Below are 19830 nucleotides of genomic sequence, written 5' to 3'. Positions count from 1 at the left end.
GGCAGCCGTAGTCCGCAGGGACTCTAAAAATTGGCTAATTGACTCATTAGGTCTCTGCACCCGACGACGAAAGGCAAAACGGCGGACAATCTTTGAGGGTGTCGGTGCATAATGTCCTTTGAGCCTGGCCATTAGAGTGTCTCAGCCTAACTTATATGCCGGCCTTGGAGCGGCCAAGGCTCGGGCGGAGGCGAACATAGAGGGTTCGCAACAAGAAAGGAAGAAACTGCATTTTTCCTCGTCGGTCTGTGCCTGGCTCCTGGACGCAATGAGGTAACACTCGAAACGTTCCATAAATCCCTCCCAGGATTCTCCCCCCGAACCGTAGGGAGCAAACGGAGGCAAGGCAGAAGTCATCGTGGCTTAGATGCGAAAGGACTTACGGAGAAAAGGCCAGAAATTTTCCCTTCCGCCGGTCAGCATTCGTTGTGAAGAATCCCACCTTCGTCGCCAGTTTTGTGGTTTGGCAGGAACGCAGAAGCCAGGATTACAAACAGCAGCAAGTTTATTATTTAACATTAAAAGAAAGGTGCTAGCTAGCTTGGCTAGGAAAAGCACGCCCAGTATTTAAAGTAATTATACGATCACATAACCAATCATTAATTAGGTGTGGCCGGCAACAGCCTCAACTGCGTCCCAGCCAACCAGGATGCAAGAGGCTGTTGCTGGCTAGAATGTAATGCATTTAAAGTGGTAGACCATTCTGAATACATAACAGGCGGCACGGGATTAAATATCATCAATATGCGGACGATACTCAACTGTATCTGTCCGCCCCGTGCCAACTCAGCGAAGCAGTGGAAGTGATGTGCCAGTGCCTGGAGGCTGTCAGGGTCTGGATGGGAGCGAACAAGCTTGCACTTAATCCAGACAAGACCGAGTGGCTATTGATGCTGCCTCCCAACGTTAGTCCAGACATTCCACCTCTTAGCCTGGGGGGTGAAATTATACACCCCTCAGAGAGGGCCCGCAATTTGGGTGTCCTCCTGGACCCACAGCTGACGTTAGAGCACCATCTGTTGGCTGTGACCAGGGGGGGCTTTCATCCAGGTTCACCTGGTGCACCAGTTGCGGCCCTACCTGGACCGGGAGGCACTTCGAATAGTTACTCATGCCCTCGTCACCTCAAGACTGGATTACTGTAACATGCTCTACATGGGGCTGCCCCTGAAGAGTATTCGAAGACTACAGTTGGTCCAGAACGCAGCCGCGCGAGCGATATGGGGTGTATCTAGATACACCCATATTATACCTATCCTCCTGAGCTGCACTGGCTTCCTATTGGTCTCCGGACGCGCTTCAAGGTGCTAGTTGTTACTTTTAAAGCCCTTCATGGTTTAGGACCTGGCTACTTGAGACCCTGCCTCCTGCCACTTACTTCCCAACGACCAACAAGATCGCACAGGTTGGGCCTCCTCCAGGTGCTGTCAGCTGGACAATGCCAGCTGGTGACTCCCCAGGGGAGGGCCTTCTCTGTTGCTGCGCCGGCCCTGTGGAACGATCTACCTGCAGAGATCCGGACCCTTACCACTCTCCCGGCCTTCCGTAAAGCCATCAAGACCTGGCTGTTCCAGCAGGCCTGGGGCTGTTGATTGATATCCAGCCCCATTTAGATGGAATGGGTGACATGAATTTTAATACTGTATTTTTATTTTTTATCTCTATTTTTTAAAATTAAATGTTTCTTGTCTGTTGTGAGCCGCCCAGAGTCCCTATGGGAGTGGGCAGCATACAAATTCTAATAAACTTGAAACTTGAAACATATTTCATGCGGGTGGATGGGTCCAATCAGATTCTTCTAAGTCTTTATAGAGATCTATTAAATCTTTCTTTTGTGCTACTGCAAGGGAGCCAGTGGTACATTTTCCTGGGATCAGAGGTTGCATTCAGCATGTTCTGACCAGTTCTGGAGACCCGGTAGCGGAAATTTTGATTAATTTGGAGAACTGGTAAATGTCACTTCTGACTGGCCCCGCCCCCTTCTATTCTCTGCCTCCCGAGTCCCAGCTGATCGGGAGGAAATTTTACAGTATCCTTCCCCACCAAGCCACACCCACAGAACTGGTAGTAAAACAATTTGAATGCCACCACTGCCTGGGATCCCAGCTTTTTGAGTCAGAGTGCACATTTGGAATCTTAAGAATGTATGACTGGAAATTCTCACAACACAGTTGCCATGGTAGGCGTGGCCAATCACAAAGCACTTGACAGGTGCCATCTGTATATCAGCAAACAAGCCTCTGGATTACAATTTATTCTATTTTATTTTCCTGGGAATGTGTCTATATAGAGGGACAGCTTTACGTAAGTGGGATTGCGATCTTGAAGAAAAATTGTGGCCTTTTACGATCGTTACGTTATATAGGTGGAATTTTTAAAAAAGTATTTTAAGATAATCTGAATTTGTCCTACAGTGAGCAGGATCTTGATTTTTATTATCAGATTTGGGGTCTAATTTGCCAAGGGCGGAAGCAGGGATTTAGGGGACATCTTTCTGGTTTTTTTTAAGTAGAAACATTTTTTTCCCCAACCACACCCGAGACGACCGCAGAAGCCAACCGGAGATGTGGGAACGAGAATCCTAGCAAGAATAAGGACAACCTGGTCACAGAAAAAGGGGTAGTGAACGACCCCCGCCGACAGAGGCCGCTGCGAAAGGACGAGACGCGGACCTTCTCTCCTCTCCCCGCCCTCCCCCCCACCTTCCGAAGGCTAGGCGGAGCCTGGTGGGTTCGGCGCAGCCGTGGCGTAACCTGATCGGAGGGGGGGGCGGAGTCTCCGAGCCAGCCGGCAACATGGCGGAGGCGGAAGGGGAAAGCTTGGAGTCCTGGCTGAGTAAGTAACCCTTGCCCTCTTTCCTGCCGCCGGGCAAGCGAGGGGGGGGGGGTGTTGCGGCGGCCGAAGCAGCAGGAGTCTCGCCTTTGCCTCGGAAGGGAGGCGCGTTAGGAATGGGTGGCGGGCGGATGAAAAGCAGGGGAAGCGTTTGCACCGCTGGAGAGGAGGGCGAATGGGGGGATCATGACCAGCACTGGAGGGGACGTGTGAGCGGGTGGAGGAGGGCAACAAAGCCGGCTGGCTTTGACCCTGGTCGGCTGAGCATCGGGGATGCGGGGCGGCGGCGGGGACCGGGTTGAAAAGCTGCTCTGTTGCTTCCAAGGGTTCATCAGGTGGACAGCCGGCTCTTAGGACTAAAGGAAGCCCAAGGAGAACTCAAGGGGACGTTGCTAGCTGTCATTTACCTCCTGCCAACCTTTGCTTCTGAAGCTTTGGACCAGCGGCCTCTTGCAATCCGCCTTTTGGTTCCTTCTGAACTAGAGCTGGTGTGTTGTTCTTTCTAGCTATAGGAATGCCCTTAATAAACGGAACACTTCTTCTCTGGGACATGGTGTTATTTACTTCTCTGGCAGTGTGCAAATTATTATAATATTCCGTGGGTTACAAATTAGATCCAACTGCAATTTGGGCCAGTGGAGCTTATCCTTTAGGACAGACTCATGCAATCCTCAAATTGGGACTTCAATTGGGACCGGAATTGCTAAGTGATGTGATCCTAAAGCGATGTGTGATCACATCACTTAGAGACGACATTCCAAGCAGTCCTGATTGTTGTGATAACTCCAGTAGGGTGGGTCATTAAGTGGGAAGTGGAGAGAGTGCCTGTGCAGGAGTTGCTTGCAGGAGGGTCAGAGAGGCCCTGTAAAAGAAAGACTTGTGATGTTTCCTGCCAGTTTCCCCCATTGACTATGCTTGTAGAAAAGGCAGCAGGAAAGATCGTAAATGGGAGTCATGGGACCTGCAGGATTCTGCAATCAGTCATAAGTACAAGCTGGTTGCCAAGCCCTTCAGTTTTATTCACGTGACTGCGGGATGCTGCAACATCTAGAACTTTGAGAACCAGTCATAAGTCCCTTTGTTCAGCACCATCATAACTTCAAATGGTCCCTGAACAAACAGTTATAAGTCAAGAACTACCTGTTTAGTTTACTTCAGAATATACCCAAATCGCTTTCTACCCTTCCCTTTAATTTGTTATAAAAAGATCCCATTTCCTGAAATATACACTTTATTTCTACTCTCCTCTTATTTATCTCCTCTTTCCATTCACTTATTTGTAAGTTACTCATTAGTACTGATTTTGGCCTTGTCGCAATTTTCTAGTGTTGTAATTTCCTCTCTAGATTTTTTCAGAGTCTGTTCATTTTTTAAATTAATTGGAGGGAAAATCCTCCCCCACCCCCTTTCTACATTGAATTGCCAGTGAGGTGTTACGTTTTGCCTGTTGAAATAAGACTGTGCATTTCAATATACAATATATACACTCAATTAAACAGAAACTCTGAATTGCTTTGGCAGTAGTTGGAGGGTCCTGTGGTTTGGCTCCATTAAGAAGTCATTCGTTTTTAAGAGGGGGGAAAGTAAAATATTTTATGTGCATTTTCTTCTGTTAAATGACTACAATATTTCTCTTGGGCGTTCTATGGGTTTGCATTTTCAAGTTTTCTAAGTAAATTCTGTTTTATTGTTCAGCATAGAAAGGGGCGTCATGGCTCAGCGGTTAGATATTGAGCTTATCAGCTGGACAACTGACAGCTTGGGTTCAAAACCTAAATGCCCCTCAACAGGGCGAGCTCCCAGTACTAATAGATACTTGTCACAGTACTAATAGATACTTCTGCAAAGCCAAGTAATACCACATGACAGTACCTTTTTTAATTGTTACTCCCAGTGATTGATAGCATTACTGTTATTAATCTTGTAGATAGTGACGCTTGGTAGTGGATTGCCTGCATGTGGTATGTCCTTTGTTTGCTCTAAATACTTCACATACTTCAAAGTGAAAAAAGATTAATGCTGTTATTCTCATATAGCAGACAGAAGTTGATGCTGAGAGATAATTGTTTGCCGGTTAGTACTTGAATGGGAGATCAAATCACCAGAGAATAATAAAGCTGTAGGTTAGACAATTCCGGAAAAAAAGCAATTGCAAACCGGTTTTATATTGTTGCCAAGAAGAAAACCCTGCATGGTTTTGTCCAGGTATTCACCAAATTGGCATTCTTAATTCAAAAACTGCTTTATCATTTTTAAGGCTGCATAGCTAATGTACTGTAAAAATGGGGCTGGAAGGCATGAATTTACATTGTCCAGCCTTAGCAAATATTCTTTATCACTCCTTTTATATATTGTGTCATGGGTAACCGGTAGAGTGATTAACATGAAGTTCCTTTATTGAGTAGGCCTCAGTAGGCAGATACCAGAACATCAGTATCATTTATTGGACCAGCTCTGACTTGCTTGGAATTGGCATAGAAAATTTACTTCTATTAATTTTGATAGGAAGAAAGAATAAATTTGAGAAAACTCTACTTGATTAAAAAAAAAAAAACTTCCTAGTTTCCACACCAGTCCCTCTCTTTCTTCTTACGATTCTTTTATTTGAATCCCACCTTTATCACAGGTAGTCCTCGTGTTACGACCACAATTGAACCCAAAATTTCTGTTGTTAAGTGAGGCATTTGTTAAGTGAGTTTTGCCCCATTTTATGACCTTTCATGCCACAGTTGTTAAGGAAATCATGGCAGTTGCTACCATGGTTGTTAAGTGAATCTGGCTTCCCATAGACTTTGCTTCTCAGAAGGTCACAAAAGCTGTTCATATGATCTCGAGACACTGCAAGCGTCATAAATATGAACCAGTCACCAAGCATCTGGATTTTGATCATGAGGATGCTGCCGCGAAAACGGTCATAAGTCACTTTTTTCAGTGCCATTGTAACTTTGTAAGTCTGTTGTAAGCCAAGGACTACCTGTATTTTTATAACTAACTGAAGGCAGCAAACATGCCTTATACGTCTTCCTGTTTATCCCACAATAACAATCCTGTCAGGTGAGTTGTGTTGCGAGAGTGTAACTGACCCAGTTCCCCAGCTGGCTTCTGTGTCTAAGATGGGACTTAAAATTGCAAGTCTTTTTTAGTTCAAGTCAAACATGGAAATAGGTGTTAATGCTTCACATTATCTAAAGTATTATAATGTATATATGTGAACCAATTATCACAAATAAAGATCACAAATATTTTTTTCATATATTTTTAAGAAAATACTTGATGCCAGAGTCCAATACAGGTGAACATCTGTATTGGACTCTGACATCAAGTATTAATTGTTCTTTTACTGCTGCTAGTCTGTCTTGCTTACCTTAAATATTTCATTTTTTAACTAAGTGTCCTTTATTTGGATTTCTAATTATTGGAAAATAATGTTGGGTTGTAATTGGAATAGAAATTCCCTAGATTAAAAGCGAATGAATGTTTTTCATATTCTCACAACTTTATTTTTGATAACTAAATTATGTTAACTAAAATGATTACATAATTTGCTTTAGCATTCCTTATTCCTCACATCTACCTTTTAAACTATTGACTAGAAAATAATTACTGATTTCAAAGATTAAAGAGAAAGGAAAAGAAAAGATGTAAGATGCCCAGTGGCCTTACCATAGTTCCTTTTAAACCAATCTTGTATTCTGATTCACATTTTCTCTGTATCGGAAACAACATTCCAAAAAAACTTTGGCTGTGACAAAAACAGAATGTCTGATTAAAAATAATTGCTTATAAAATAATTTATCTCACTTACAAAATTGATAAAATCTCCTAACATCAAATATTCTGTCTCTCACCCACAAACCACTGTGACATAAGACACATGCCCACATTTTCCTCCTCTTTTCCAGCAGAAGCAGCCAAGAAGAAGACGGGAAAAAAACAGAATGGAAAAGGGGTGAACAGTTGCTGCATTGGAAGGCAAGAGAAAGATGGGAGGAGGGGAAACTAAACTGGACGGAGATGGGAAAGGAGAAATCAGTAACCGGACAGGGAAGGAAATAAGAAGAGAGAAGCCATGCTTTAGTGTTATGAAAGAGTTATATTCACCAAACATAAGTCTGTCTCAAGTCATCTTCAAAGCTGCCTAGTTTTTTCAGCAGAACTGTTTCCTATGTACAGGAGCTTCTCTTTGAATAACTGAACATAGTTATTTTGTCCTGACTTCCGGTTCAGAAAACATTGGTAGACGATATTGTTACACATCCAAAAAACTGTTGCTGTGACCACTAAAGTTATGTGGAAGGAGTGTGCAGAAACACTATGGTATTTTAAAAACAAAAACGCTTTTGGATTCGTTGCATCCATGTTCTAATATTGAAATTTTAAAATACATAAGCAAATGAAAAGCAAAAAGAGGTAAAAAAATTGTGATTCCTTTAAATTGTTTTTTTCTGGCATAGAAATGATATCTGCTTGGATTTTTTGTGCGTCCAATTAATACTAATTTCATTCACAATTATTCTCTTAAAAGGCCCAGGATAATATATGCTCTTCTTGTGGCTTGTGTTTTTTTTTCCTTATTATCATTTTGTTCTTCATGCTTAAAATTTAATCCCATTAATCTCCAAAGGACCTGTGACTTTTGCTGCCATCACCAAATTGTTTCATGGTGTTTAAATTATTTTTTCTCCTGTATTTCATGATATATATGAGACAATATAAATACATGGATTTGAGGGAAGATATAGAACAACATAATAACTTTGTTAATGTTTAAACAAAGACTTGAACTAAATGTAACCATTTAAATCACTTAAAATGGTTTATAATGAGATTCTCTTAATATCACAAAATAACTGTGGGTTGTCAAATCCTTGCTTTACCTGCATTAAATATATATTCATAAACCTCTCACTTTGACAGATGGAGCTTTTCTAGGGTTAGGATTTGAAGTTTTCCTCAGACACTGTCTTCCACCCATAGTTCCCAAATCCCTCTCTTCTGTTTTCATCTCCCTCTGGAATAAAAGCCCTGCCTTATTATGAATTTACTGGATTTCTCCTACCCAATGATCACATTCTGCAGACTTGGTACACAATAGGTCTCTGTTCTGCATTCATGGTCTGGTTTTCAGTGCCAATTCTCTTTCAAAACCACAGTTACTTAGAATTGGCTTCTTTTTTATTGCGGGTTTTGTGCATTTGAACATGAAATGTCAGTTATATTTCGCGTTTAGGACTGACTGATGTTCAGTTATCTTTTTCTAATTTAGAAAGGCACCTTTTAATCACAGGTATCTGCATCATAATTTGCTTGCTCAAAATATTAAATATTTCTGGTTTTACCCACTAACATAAGGTTTGCGATGACTATAGCTTTCCCCTTTTTTGGTTAAACAAGGGACTTCTTGTGTTCTATGAGTTCTCAAGGTTTATAGGGCAAATTGATATTGTCTAATGCAGTATTTCTCAATCTTAGCAATTTGAAGATCGTTGGCTGAGGAATTCTGGGAGTTGAAGCCCAGACATCTTCAAGTTGCCAAGGTTGAGAAACACTGGTCTAATGGATATCATTCAGGATAGAAAAAATCAAATACCAGTAGTAGATAAGGTTTCTGCAGGCCAAGGCTAAATTCTTATGATACAGGGACCTTGGAGCGTTCGAAAAGACCCCTCCTGCCTAGAATCTGTTGAAAAACAACCTGGAGATTTTCTGGATTTTAGCAAATCTCATCAGAGATTGATTACAGTTCCTGCCAAAGTCATTGGATATGTTTTATCCCCGATGGGCCCTGCAGCTACATAGCTTCAGATGTTTTCCAAGCCTCTGTTTAAATCCACACATCACAGAGATTTCTTGAGCTTACGTGCCCGGGTTGGGTGATGATAAAAAAGATGTTAAGCATATGATTCTATAGTGGCATGTCTAACGTGTGCCTGTTCATTCAGCCAGGCTTCCATGTATTTAACATCTATATGAAGCCGCTGGATGAGATGATACGACAGCACGGGGTAAAGTACCATCAATATGCAGATGATACACAACTGTATCTCTCTGCCCCGTGCCAGCTCAGTGTAGCGGTGGACGTGATGTGCAGATGCCTGGAAGCTGTCAGGATCTGGATGGGGGTGAACAAACATACGCTCAATCCCGATAAGACTGCATGGCTTTGGATGCTGCCCCTGAAGGACAGCACAGATAGTCCATCCTTAATCCTGGGGGGTGAAAATTTACACCCCTCGGAGAGGGCCCACAATTTGGGGGTCCTCCTGGATTCGCAGCTGACACTAGAACACCATTTGTCGGCTGTGACCAGGGGGGGCTTTGCCCAGGTTCGCCTGGTGCACCAATTGCGGCCCTATTTGGATCAGGAGGCACTTCAAACAGTTACTCACGCCCTTGTCACCTCAAGGCTGGATTATTGCAACGCGCTCTACATGGGGCTACCCTTGAAAAGCGTTCGGAGACTGCAGCTAGTCCAGAATGCGGCCGCGCGAGCGATATTGGGTATACCGAGGTACACCTACGTTACACCTGTCCTCCGCGAGCTGCACTGGCTACCAATTGGTCTCCGGAAGCAATTCAAGGTGTTGGTTATTACCTTTAAAGCCCTACATGGCTTAGGGCCAGCGTACCTGCGAGACCGCCTACTGCCACATACCTCCCAGCAGCCGGTAAGATCCCACAGATTGGGCCTCCTTCGGATGCCCTCAGCCAGTCAATGTCGGCTGGTGGGCCCCCGGAGGAGAGCCTTCTCTGTGGCTGCTCCAACCCTTTGGAATGAGCTACCCCCAGAGATCCGGACCTTACCCACTCTCATGGCCTTCAGGAAAGCTGTTAAAACCTGGCTATTCCGGCAGGCCTGGGGCTGTTGACCTCATTGTTGAGGTCCAGCCCCGATTAGAACAAATGCATGTGTTGTGATTTTAAATCTGTCCTTTTCTTATTTTTTTCTTCCTCTTCTTCTTTTTTGTAAGCCGCCCAGAGTCCTTCAGGATTGGGTGGCATATACATTTTAATAATAAATAAATAAATAAATAAATAAATAAATAAATAAATAAATAAATAAATAAATAAATAAATGTAAGCAGGCAGCTGATTATCTCGATCCATTTTTTAACTTTGTATATTTATTTTTTACAAAACGTTTATCTTGCCCCAATTGATTGACTCAATGCCAGTATGTCATTCACATGACATAACTAAAAAAAAAAAAAGGTCAGCCAGTCACCATCAACTTAATTAATTAATTAATTAATTAATTAACTTTTCAGGTGGAATATCTTGTCTGTATTGGTGTTGCCTCTCCTACTCCACTTTTTATTATGCTACACACTGGGAGCTCCTAATTTTTGAAAGTCCATGGTCCACGTTTACAATTCTGAAGGTGGTATTTGTATGCATTCTCTCAAAATTGATCCTACCATGGCAAAATTAAAATTAACTGAGGAAAAAAGAAAATGAGGTAGGGCAGAAAGGCTGGTTGTCTCCAGGAAACATTTTAATAGGTGTATTGATGCCCCTCAGATGCCAGTTGTAACAGAATAAAAATCCTCCTGGAAGCACCTGGTGTTATTTTTTTCTTCCTCTATACACATATAGCTCTCCTTTAAAAAAAACCTAACTCAAACAACTTCCAACTAGCTTTCTATATCTCAGAGAAAGATGTTTTGGGCAAATGATTTCTTGATAATATTTTTTGTAGGCGTGTGTGTGTGTGTGTGTGTATTGTGGCAAATACTGTTGAATATTGTATAAAGCACAGAAAGAAAAGCGCTTCAAGACACATGGAAGTCAATGTGAAGCACGTCATTTTCAAATATTTGAAGCAATGGTATCCTCTGAAGGGCTTGCAACACTGACTTGGATGCTACTCTGGCAGTCTCTTCATGCATGTTGATGCCCAACTGGTTTGCTTTAGTGAGAAAAAAATGAAGCAATCAGTTGCGCATCTGCAGGTGTTTGGAAAATGGGGAACAAGTTCTAAATCAGCTGCGTGAGCTGATTCAGGCAGCTGATGCACTATTTCCCTTTATTTGTTATATTTATGTCCTGCCTTTCCTCTAGAACAGCAGCCCTTTTGGGCATCAGAGATCAGTTTCGTACAGAGGGGTTTTCCCACGGACTGGAGGGGGCATGCCCACTTTCTGGCATGCCATGGACTGATGCTGGTCCATGGACTGGGGCTTTGGGACTTGCTCTAGAAGCTCAGGAGGCATCCCTTTTCTAGATTTTGTTATTGATAGTTTAGACTAAAAGGCAGGCACAGGGTGACCCAGTAAGTTTTCATGATTATCATGGATTTGGGGCTAATAACTTTGGTTCTTAGTCGCTACACTATGTGAAATATTTGTGTTTTTTCCCAAGGCCTTTCTGAAGGAGAAAGGGAAATAGGTGTGCTAGCATAATACTCACCAATTACTTCAGGTCAGAAGGAAGTTTTGAGGTTATTTTTATTTTTAAACCATTTACACCTTTGCTTTTTCTTTTTAACCAGACAAAGCCACCAACCCCTTGAATAGACAGGAAGATTGGGAGTATATTATTGGCTTCTGTGATCAGATCAACAAAGAACTCGAAGGGTTCGTATCCAAAACTATCCAGACTGCATCATGAGGTTTTGTTGAAGAAGGGATTCTTTGGAAAGCTGAAGGATTTGATCCTTAATTTAATACAGTTCATGTGATACTTGGATTTTGATAGATATTAATAGAGGTAACCATCGACTTCCAACCATTAGTTTAGCAATCATTCAAAGTTAGAACAGCACTGAAAAAGTGACTAATGACCAGTCCTTGTTCTTAAAGCTGTTGTAGCACACCATGGTCACGTGATCAAAATTTGGGCGCATGGCAATTGGCATGTATTTATGATGGTTGCAGCATTCTGGGGTCCTATGATCACCATTTGTGTCCTTCCCAGCTGGCTTCTGTCAAGCAGAATCAATGGGAGAAGCTGGATTTGCTTAACAACTGATGTGATTTGCTTAACAACAGTGGCAAAAATGGTTGTGAAAACAGGTGCAAGTCATTTAATAGTCACTTTGCTTATTAACAATGGAAATTCTAGTCTCAATTGTGGTTGTAAGTCGAGGACCACCTGTCTTTTGCACACTCAAATATGAAAACTGTACAGGGAATATTTTTTTGTATGATGCATAACCATGCATCCCAATTAATAGGGCTAGGGGTTGGTTTTAAATCCAGGGATAAGCTTCAAAACATTTTATTTCATTTCATTTCCGATTCTGAAATCGAAATAGCTTTTGGAATATGAATTTGCTCGTTTCAAGCATTTCCTCCTCAAAATAATGCAGTGATTCTAAATGTTAGTGGGCATATGGGATTTAAATGTTTCTAGGGGAAAAATAGATTTCTGTTGACAAAATGTAATAAATGGTAGCAATTTGAATGACTGGAAAATGTTATTTTTCCAATGTTTAGAAAATGAAGGGTGTTAAAACAGTTTTCTCTGGTCCTTCAAGAGTTCGCCTTGAGTTGGTCCAAGGTGGCTGCCTTTTCTTTGTACAATACCTGAGAACACTGCCAAAACAATAAACACAACCATAGTGGAGAATTTGGAGGCCTTGTTTCGACTGCATCCTTGTCTGTGTCATTTTATAAAACAACATCGGAATGAGAAGTTGATAAACCAATGATCGCTCTGTTGTTTTTGCATCATAAATCTTGGAAGTTCTAGCTTTCTCTTTTTCCCCTCTGAAGTGAGATTTAACATTTGTATTTAAGAATAGTACTTTGAAAATGAGATTGCTGCATATTGCAGGGACAGCTATGAAAATGAAACATTTTCTATTGTTCTGTATTTCCCAAACCTTAGTGTGAATAAGCAGAAGTATCTGAAATAATCACAGATTGTTATCCTGTTTAGTCTCAGTTCTCTCTCTCTCTCCATCCCTCCCTCCCCCCCCCCCACTCTCTCCTTCTCTCTCCTATCTTCTCTTAAATTTGAGATAATAGTTCTTTTCAGGGACAAAGAACAAGGGTCTCTTATCTTTCTCTGTAGGTGATCAGATACTTGGTGAATGCTATTTAAATAAGTAACCTATTTATTTTAGTCCACAGATTGCTGTTAGATTGCTGGCTCATAAAATCCAGTCACCACAGGAATGGGAAGCAGTCCAGGCCTTGACAGTAGGTCTTCCTTACCTCTCTTTTGAAATTCTGGATTTGCATGCAGATTAATATCTTCATGAAGTAAAACTATCAATGGTGCTACAAAGAGTTATTTAGATTAAGGGAAATTGTCTCATTGAATCATAAGCCTCTTCTGTGACAAATTTTAGATTATTTTTCTTATTGTATTTCTCTCTAGCTCTTTAATTATGGAACCAGATCTAAATACTGGCTTCACATACGAGAAAATGTATAGGATTGAACTATGTTTGCCTTAACATCCTCCTTACAAAAAGTTTTTACTCTTTATAATTTTGAAGTAAAGTATAAGGACATACAACTGTGGTTATGTCTAAAGTCACTGACTTAGTTGGCATTAGCTAGGAAAGGATATTAACACCTGAACAACTATCTGCTAAGTCTTGTGTGCTAATACAAATACAGTCCTCTTTCTTAAATGTACAACCTGGAAGGTCAGAAGTCAGTTCTTCCAGATGTAAAATGCATGTTTTCCTGAGATATAATGCATTAAAATGGTTTAATAATGTGTAATTGGTATCTTCATTTCATATTGCTGAGTTGTGTGACTTATGTTCCATAATTAGGTAGGTCAGTGAAAATGGATCAGTGTTTATATAGTAATGTAAAAAAAGGAGTCTTCTGACCCAGTAAATTAACTCTGAATGGTTTACTTACTATATTCTTTGGAGTTAGATTATTTCCACCTAGTCATCTAATATCACTCCATCCATATTATTAACTCTTTTAGTGTCCACAACTGAGGCAGTCATAGAGGAGCCTCATAAAAATGGCACTTCAATTTTTACAAATCCATGTACAGTTCTTATAACCATATCAAAATGTCATTTCACACTGCCTTCTCTGCAAGCTGCTCTTGGAGGGAAAAATAGTAGATTTAGAAGAGGTGGGAAAAGCTATTCATTTATTTAAAGGTATTAGCAAGGGGAATATATTTCCATGCACACTGTCTTTGGTCCTCTTCACAAGGAGGTCCCCAATAGATTATCTGAATGGGATTCTCAGAAGAAAACATGATCCACTTTTGTCTTACATGAAACCCTGATGGTATAAATACAATTGGGTGGTTTCATAGGCAACCTGTGGCTTTTTGGAGACCAGTTGGAGGACTTTCTTCCTGATTCTTTTTTTTTTTTTTTTAACACTTTAAAACATTTTATTTATTTCATTTTCATTTTCATTTTATACAATCACTTATATACTGTGCGTAACAAAAAACAAAAAAAAAGGAAAAAATCCACCATAAAAAAAAAAAAAACCCAACATGACACTTCAATCCCCCATACACCCTTTCTTCTCCCCCTCCAACTTTCATTTCTCCCCTCCAGCATTCCCCTCTTCTACTTCCCTTCCCCCTCAGACATCTCCCCCCCCTCCATCTCACCCTCCTTACATTCCCCTCTCACTCCCTCTTTACTTCTCCCTCTTCTTTCCCTCTTCTCCTCACTTTGGTGTATCCCTACAATTAATCTATTCAGTTTATTTTTTTAGAAAATAAAAGAGAAAAAGAAAAAAAAAAAAAGAAAAAGAGCCGCAGTATACAAGTGAATTCTTATTGTTCTAAGAATTGAAACTGTAATTCCACCCTCCCCCCTCCCCCCTATAATCCCCCCTCCCTAACCCCCTTACGGCTTCCCAGGTCCCATACCCGGCATAGTTCCTTAACAAGCACTTGAGTATAATAAAACCAGCTAACTTTAAAGTTAAAAAAATAAAAGAAAAACAAAAAGAAGGGAATAGTAAAAAATAGAAAAGAAAAAAACACACACAGAAAAAAAAAAGAAAAACAAGAAAGATCAATAAACCCACTACATTAACACAGCTTCCCATCATCTGTAAATCTTAAACAATGTAGCTCATTCCAAATTTCGGTTATTTTACTACTTGCAGGGTTTCAAACTGTGTTAGAGCCAGGTAAGTTAATCAATTAGGATTCCCCAACTAAAAGTCTCATTGCTTTATCTATCTATTCAGACCTTTAATTTATCTCTTTTTTATCCAAATATCCAAACCTTTCTATAAAACCATTAAACTCAAGTACTTCTTTCATTTTTCATTTCCAACACCTCCCATTCTATCCTTACCCAGATCCACATGTAAATTTTTTTACCTTCCACCCTGCCTTTATCCATATCCACATATATATTTTACCGCGTCCATTGCTCCTCACATATTTACTCCACCTTCCTGGAGACTCTCTGACTAATCTTTCTTAACCTTATATTGAAATAGCAACTGATACAAACATCAGCTTGCATTCTAGCCCCAAGTAGTCTAGTTAAGCTTTTGCTACCCTTCCCTCTCCCACGCGCCTCCCAACTCCGTTCGTCCCAGACCACAACTCAAAAAGATCGCGATCTCCACTCTCCTCGCCTAGGAAAATAATTCATGCGCAATTTGAGTTAGAGTTCAAACAAATCTTATATACAATATGTGTCCACAATCAGCAACGCTTCTTTCAGTCTCCATGTCTCATCATCGATATACAACTTTTCCATTTTATCCCAGGCAGAAATCATAAAGTTTTAAGAACATCGCTAAGTCTTTATTCTTTACTCTTCTGCCCTTCCGGAAGAGGAAAGCAACACCCTCCGCCTTGTAGCCACGTGTCTCGCTGCTTGTCTTCTCCTTCTCCTTGTCTCTCTCCAGGTCCGGATGAATCAGGAAGTCCCGCCTTCAGGATCTTGTAATAAAATTCTCGGGCTTCACAGACAGAATTAATGCGGTGTTTTTGATTGCCAAATGTAACTGTAATGCCAGCTGGGACTTCCCATTTGTATGGAATCTGAGAGTTTCTGAGTTCTTCAGTTAAGAAAATGTAATCTCTCCTTGCTCTTAATATTTGAGATGGTATCTCTTTAAAAACAATCAAGTCCTGTCCATCAATTCTCAACCTCTTGTTGTAAAGCCTCTGTATTATCACATTTCTGGATTCCCTTGTGGTAAAGTATATAATTATGTCCCTCGGAAGCTGTCGCTGTTTTGCTACCCACGAATTCTGGCGGTAAATTTTTTGAATCTGCCAATCAAAGTTAAGTCCCGGACTTCCCACCGAGCGGCTAAGAGCCTCAAAGAAGATCTGTTTCAAATTCTCCTGTTCGTTTTCACGCAGTCCTCTAACTCTTATTGCGAAGGCAGTCTTATTATAATTTATCATGACAAGTTGTTTTTGAGCATTTTCAATTTCCTGTTGTAACGTTTGAATTTTGGATGTCAGATTAAAGTTAGTTTCTTCCAAAAGTTCCAATTTATCCTCCGTTTCAGCAATATAATCTGTCATGACTGTCATTACTCCGATCATATCCTCCTTTGCTTGAGCAATTTTAGCATCAAATTGATCATATAAATCCGATATCAGTTGATTAATTTCCTGTCTGAAATTATTAAGCGTTTTGAGAAGAAATTCTTGTGTTAACAAATCTCCAGTGGAGGACGTAGGAGGCAAGGGTAGCGGCTTCATAGCAGTTTTTTGAGATATGTTATTAAGGAAGCGCTTCTGCTTAGATTTGGGAGCCATTCCAGAATAAAAATAAAAGACAAGCAATCAGGCTAGCCAAGAATCAAAGTCTCTGCTCCCCTCAGTTAATCTTTTAACAGTTAATACGGAGAAGCCTTGAGAAGAGTAGGGCTGACTAAGTACGTCACATCAAACACAAAAGCTAAAAGATCGCCATCTTGTGACGCAGCTAGAAAAGGGAGCCTTTTGCAAAGTTGAAGCTGGTATTTTAGATAGTAATAAAAAAAATTCCTCAGGAATGGTCCCCGCCCGGATTAATTTTTAAAAATGCTTAGCTTTGTCCTGGGGGGGGGGGGGGGGGGGGCAATCTGCCTAGGGCTGCAAAAAAGGCAGCTGCGGAGAACTGGCTGGAGTAAAAGCTCAGCTAATGTTGAACCTCTTCTCCATTCACAGCAAAAAAAAGCTATGAATTACAAAGAGATCCTAACGACTGACCTTCTCCCTGTCCCTTTCTGCCAGAAAGGGGAGATATCTATAGATCTTATAAGATATACAGACCAGAATCCTGAGAGGAGCTTCGTTGAGCTCCCGACGGCGGCAGGCTCCTCCCCCCGAAGCCCGACTTTCTTCCTGATTCTTGATACTTATCTCATGTCTGTTTGCTTCACTTTCAGGTGCTGGAAGCTTGTATGAAGAACTGTGGGCGCAGATTTCATAGTGAAGTAGGGAAGTTTCGTTTTTTAAATGAGCTAATAAAAGTTGTATCTCCCAAGGTTGGTATTAGTTCTGTTTTATTCATTTCTATCTGTTTAGTGGGTTGTTCATATCATCAATCATAGTTTTTTCTGTCACATCCTTCAAAGATGCATCAGGCTGTAAATAATAGAATTGCACCTACACTTGAAAAGTGCTTCACCCTATTTGAGCTTTTTTTAAGTATATAACGCACAACTTGGTAGGCAGAGGAATAGTGCAGAGATGGGAATCATTCAAGGAGGATATGTGCAATTCACATAATTAAAGGATTCTATGAAGTTCTATGTGTTTTAACCTGGGATTGAGTTCCATTGAATTTAGTGATGCTTATTTCTGAGTGGATATGCCCACGATTGCCTTGATGAGGTTTAGATATTGATGACATGTTGAATCTTTTGATGGTGCATTTAAATTGTTTGTGTGCGCAGGTGTGTACACACACACACACACACACACACACTGTTCTCAGTTCACACACTGTTCTCAGTTCTCTAGTCACATAAGTTATTCTTGGAAATTTGTTTTGGCTAGGTAGTTGCCAAAACAAATATGATTTTGTGATGTACAGTTTCTTAAGCTACTGCATGTGAAACCAACAAAAAAAATCATTTGTAATGTAGTTGATCTTAGATAAATCTTTTGGTTCAAAAATTATTATTTTATTCAAGGGCAGAAAAACTGAAATATTTTACCTTTTTGGGCATTCTTGCAGTACTTGGGAGACAGAGTGTCAGAAAAGGTCAAAACCAAAATAATTGAGCTGCTGTACAGCTGGACAGTTGCTTTGCCAGATGAGTCCAAAATCAAAGATGCCTACTACATGTTGAAAAGACAAGGTAGAGAATTGTTTCCTGTACTGTCTTTTTTCCCTCCTTTGTAGCTTAATAGAATTTTGTAATAATGTAATAACAGGCATGTACAATTATATCGTACGCTATATAGTTAGGTACCTTATCTATATGTTATAGAGTAGTACAGAAAATCTTCCCTCCACAAAAGGCTATGGAGTTCTCACTGCTATCATGATACAGTTCTGGATAGTGTTAATAGCCAATCCAAACACATAATACTACCGTATTTTTAGAGTATAAGACGCACCGAAGTATAAGGCGCACCAAGATTTTGAAGAGGCAATTTTTAAAAAAAAGTTTTTGCACTCTGCAACCCTCCCAAAAATGGCCTGTTTTTCGCAAAAATGGGCATTTTTTTCAAAAAAAGGGCATGAATAGCCTTTAGGAAGCTTGTAGAGTGCTCCTGGGGTATGCCCCCCCCCATGAGCAAAAACTGCCTATTTTTTGCGAAAACAGACCCATTTTTTGTCCAAAAAAAGGGGCATGCATAGACTTTAGGAGGTTTATAGAGTGCTCCTGGGGATTTTGAGGAGCGGCAAAATTGAGCAAAGAACGGCCCGTTTTTCACTCATTTCTGCCCTCCCCAGCCCCCAGGAGCACTCTGGAAGCCTCTTAAAGGCCATGCACGACCATTTTGGTGAAGGGGCGGGGTTTCGGGAGGCAAAAAATGCTGTTTTCAGTGTATAAGACGCAACCAGTATTTCAGCCTCTTTTGAGGGAAAAGGGTGTGTCTTATACTCTGAAAAATACAGTAATTACATTTTTGGCCTTTAGATCATCTATTTAGATCAAAATAACCAAGTTAAATGAAGTGTGCTTAATCTAATTCAGGCTTCTCCAAATTATTACTTTTTGGGTAGGTAGATTTACAGCTCTTATCACCCCCCCTAGTAACATTGTGGGTCAGATGACGAAAGTTCTAATTGTACCAACCAAAGGCCATGAGGTTAAATAAGAGTTAAGGAAGGATGGCTGTATCAGATTTCCCCAACAAGAACATCATCCTCTGTACCTATTTCAACTTTCAAATTTCCCTTAGCCAAGCTTGGCCCAACCAGGCTAGAAAGCTGGAGGCTGTGAGTTCAGGTCCCGCCTTGGCCATGAAAGCCAGCTGCGTGACTTTGGGCTTCTCACTCAGCCCAAGCCTACAGGATGGTTGTTGTGGGGAAAATAGGAGGGAAAAGATGTGTTGGATATGTTCACCGCCCTGGGTTCTTTGTAAAAATAATAAAAGTGGGAAATCAATCAACCTGAGGGTTTTCACCCATCTGGCAGGAAGCTAGTTTAGGGGAAACTGATCTGGACAAAGAGAAAAACTGTCTTAAAGCAGAAATGTTGTATGATGATGAGTTGCAAAGATTCAAACACAGTAGTCCTTCTGAAGGTGATTTGTCTCCTATTATTGAAAAGCAGGAGGTTAGCAGGAGATAGGACGAGAGAAGCAGACTCAAGCCTTTCGGGTACTTTAGTATGACGTTCCTATTGTTTTCTATTTGTTTTCAGCCATTGTCTTGTCTGATCCTGTTATTCCTGTGGAGAAAACTCTTATTCCCTCTCCACCACCTCGTCCCAAGAACCCCGTGTTTGATGATGAAGAGAAGTCCAAGGTAAACTTGAAGCCTCAGCTATAATAATATGCAACAGGCAAGTTCCATTGGGCTGCTTTTCATAGGATAGAGCAGTGTTTCTCCATAGTGAGGGGGGAGGAGTATCCAGAATGGGTTGACCTTGTCCTCTCATGATTGGATGAGTCAGATAAGCTCTTTGG

The 19830-nt window shown here is 40.9% G+C and overlaps 1 protein-coding gene across 2 annotated transcripts in view; it reads left to right on the top strand.

Annotated features, from left to right (window-relative positions):
- Positions 1-2754: 2754 nt before the first annotated feature.
- GGA3 (golgi associated, gamma adaptin ear containing, ARF binding protein 3) overlaps positions 2755-19830 on the top strand; it is a 54002-nt gene continuing 36926 nt past the window's right edge. Inside the window, exons 1-6 of one of the 2 annotated variants that reach the window (XM_032209440.1) lie at positions 2755-2835; positions 11324-11408; positions 12902-12977; positions 17130-17228; positions 17924-18047; positions 19566-19669. In XM_032209440.1, the coding sequence (XP_032065331.1) occupies positions 2796-2835; positions 11324-11408; positions 12902-12977; positions 17130-17228; positions 17924-18047; positions 19566-19669 (528 nt within the window). In that variant the 5' untranslated portion in view covers positions 2755-2795. The remainder of the gene's footprint in view (positions 2836-11323; positions 11409-12901; positions 12978-17129; positions 17229-17923; positions 18048-19565; positions 19670-19830) is intronic. The other variant, XM_032209441.1, reaches the window with a different exon arrangement.

This window comes from Thamnophis elegans, chromosome 2 (assembly GCF_009769535.1).
Source record: "Thamnophis elegans isolate rThaEle1 chromosome 2, rThaEle1.pri, whole genome shotgun sequence".
Taxonomy (NCBI): Eukaryota; Metazoa; Chordata; class Lepidosauria; order Squamata; family Colubridae; genus Thamnophis; species Thamnophis elegans.
The sequence above is the reverse complement of the archived record's forward strand: the minus strand, read 5'-3'. Positions and strand labels throughout refer to the sequence as shown.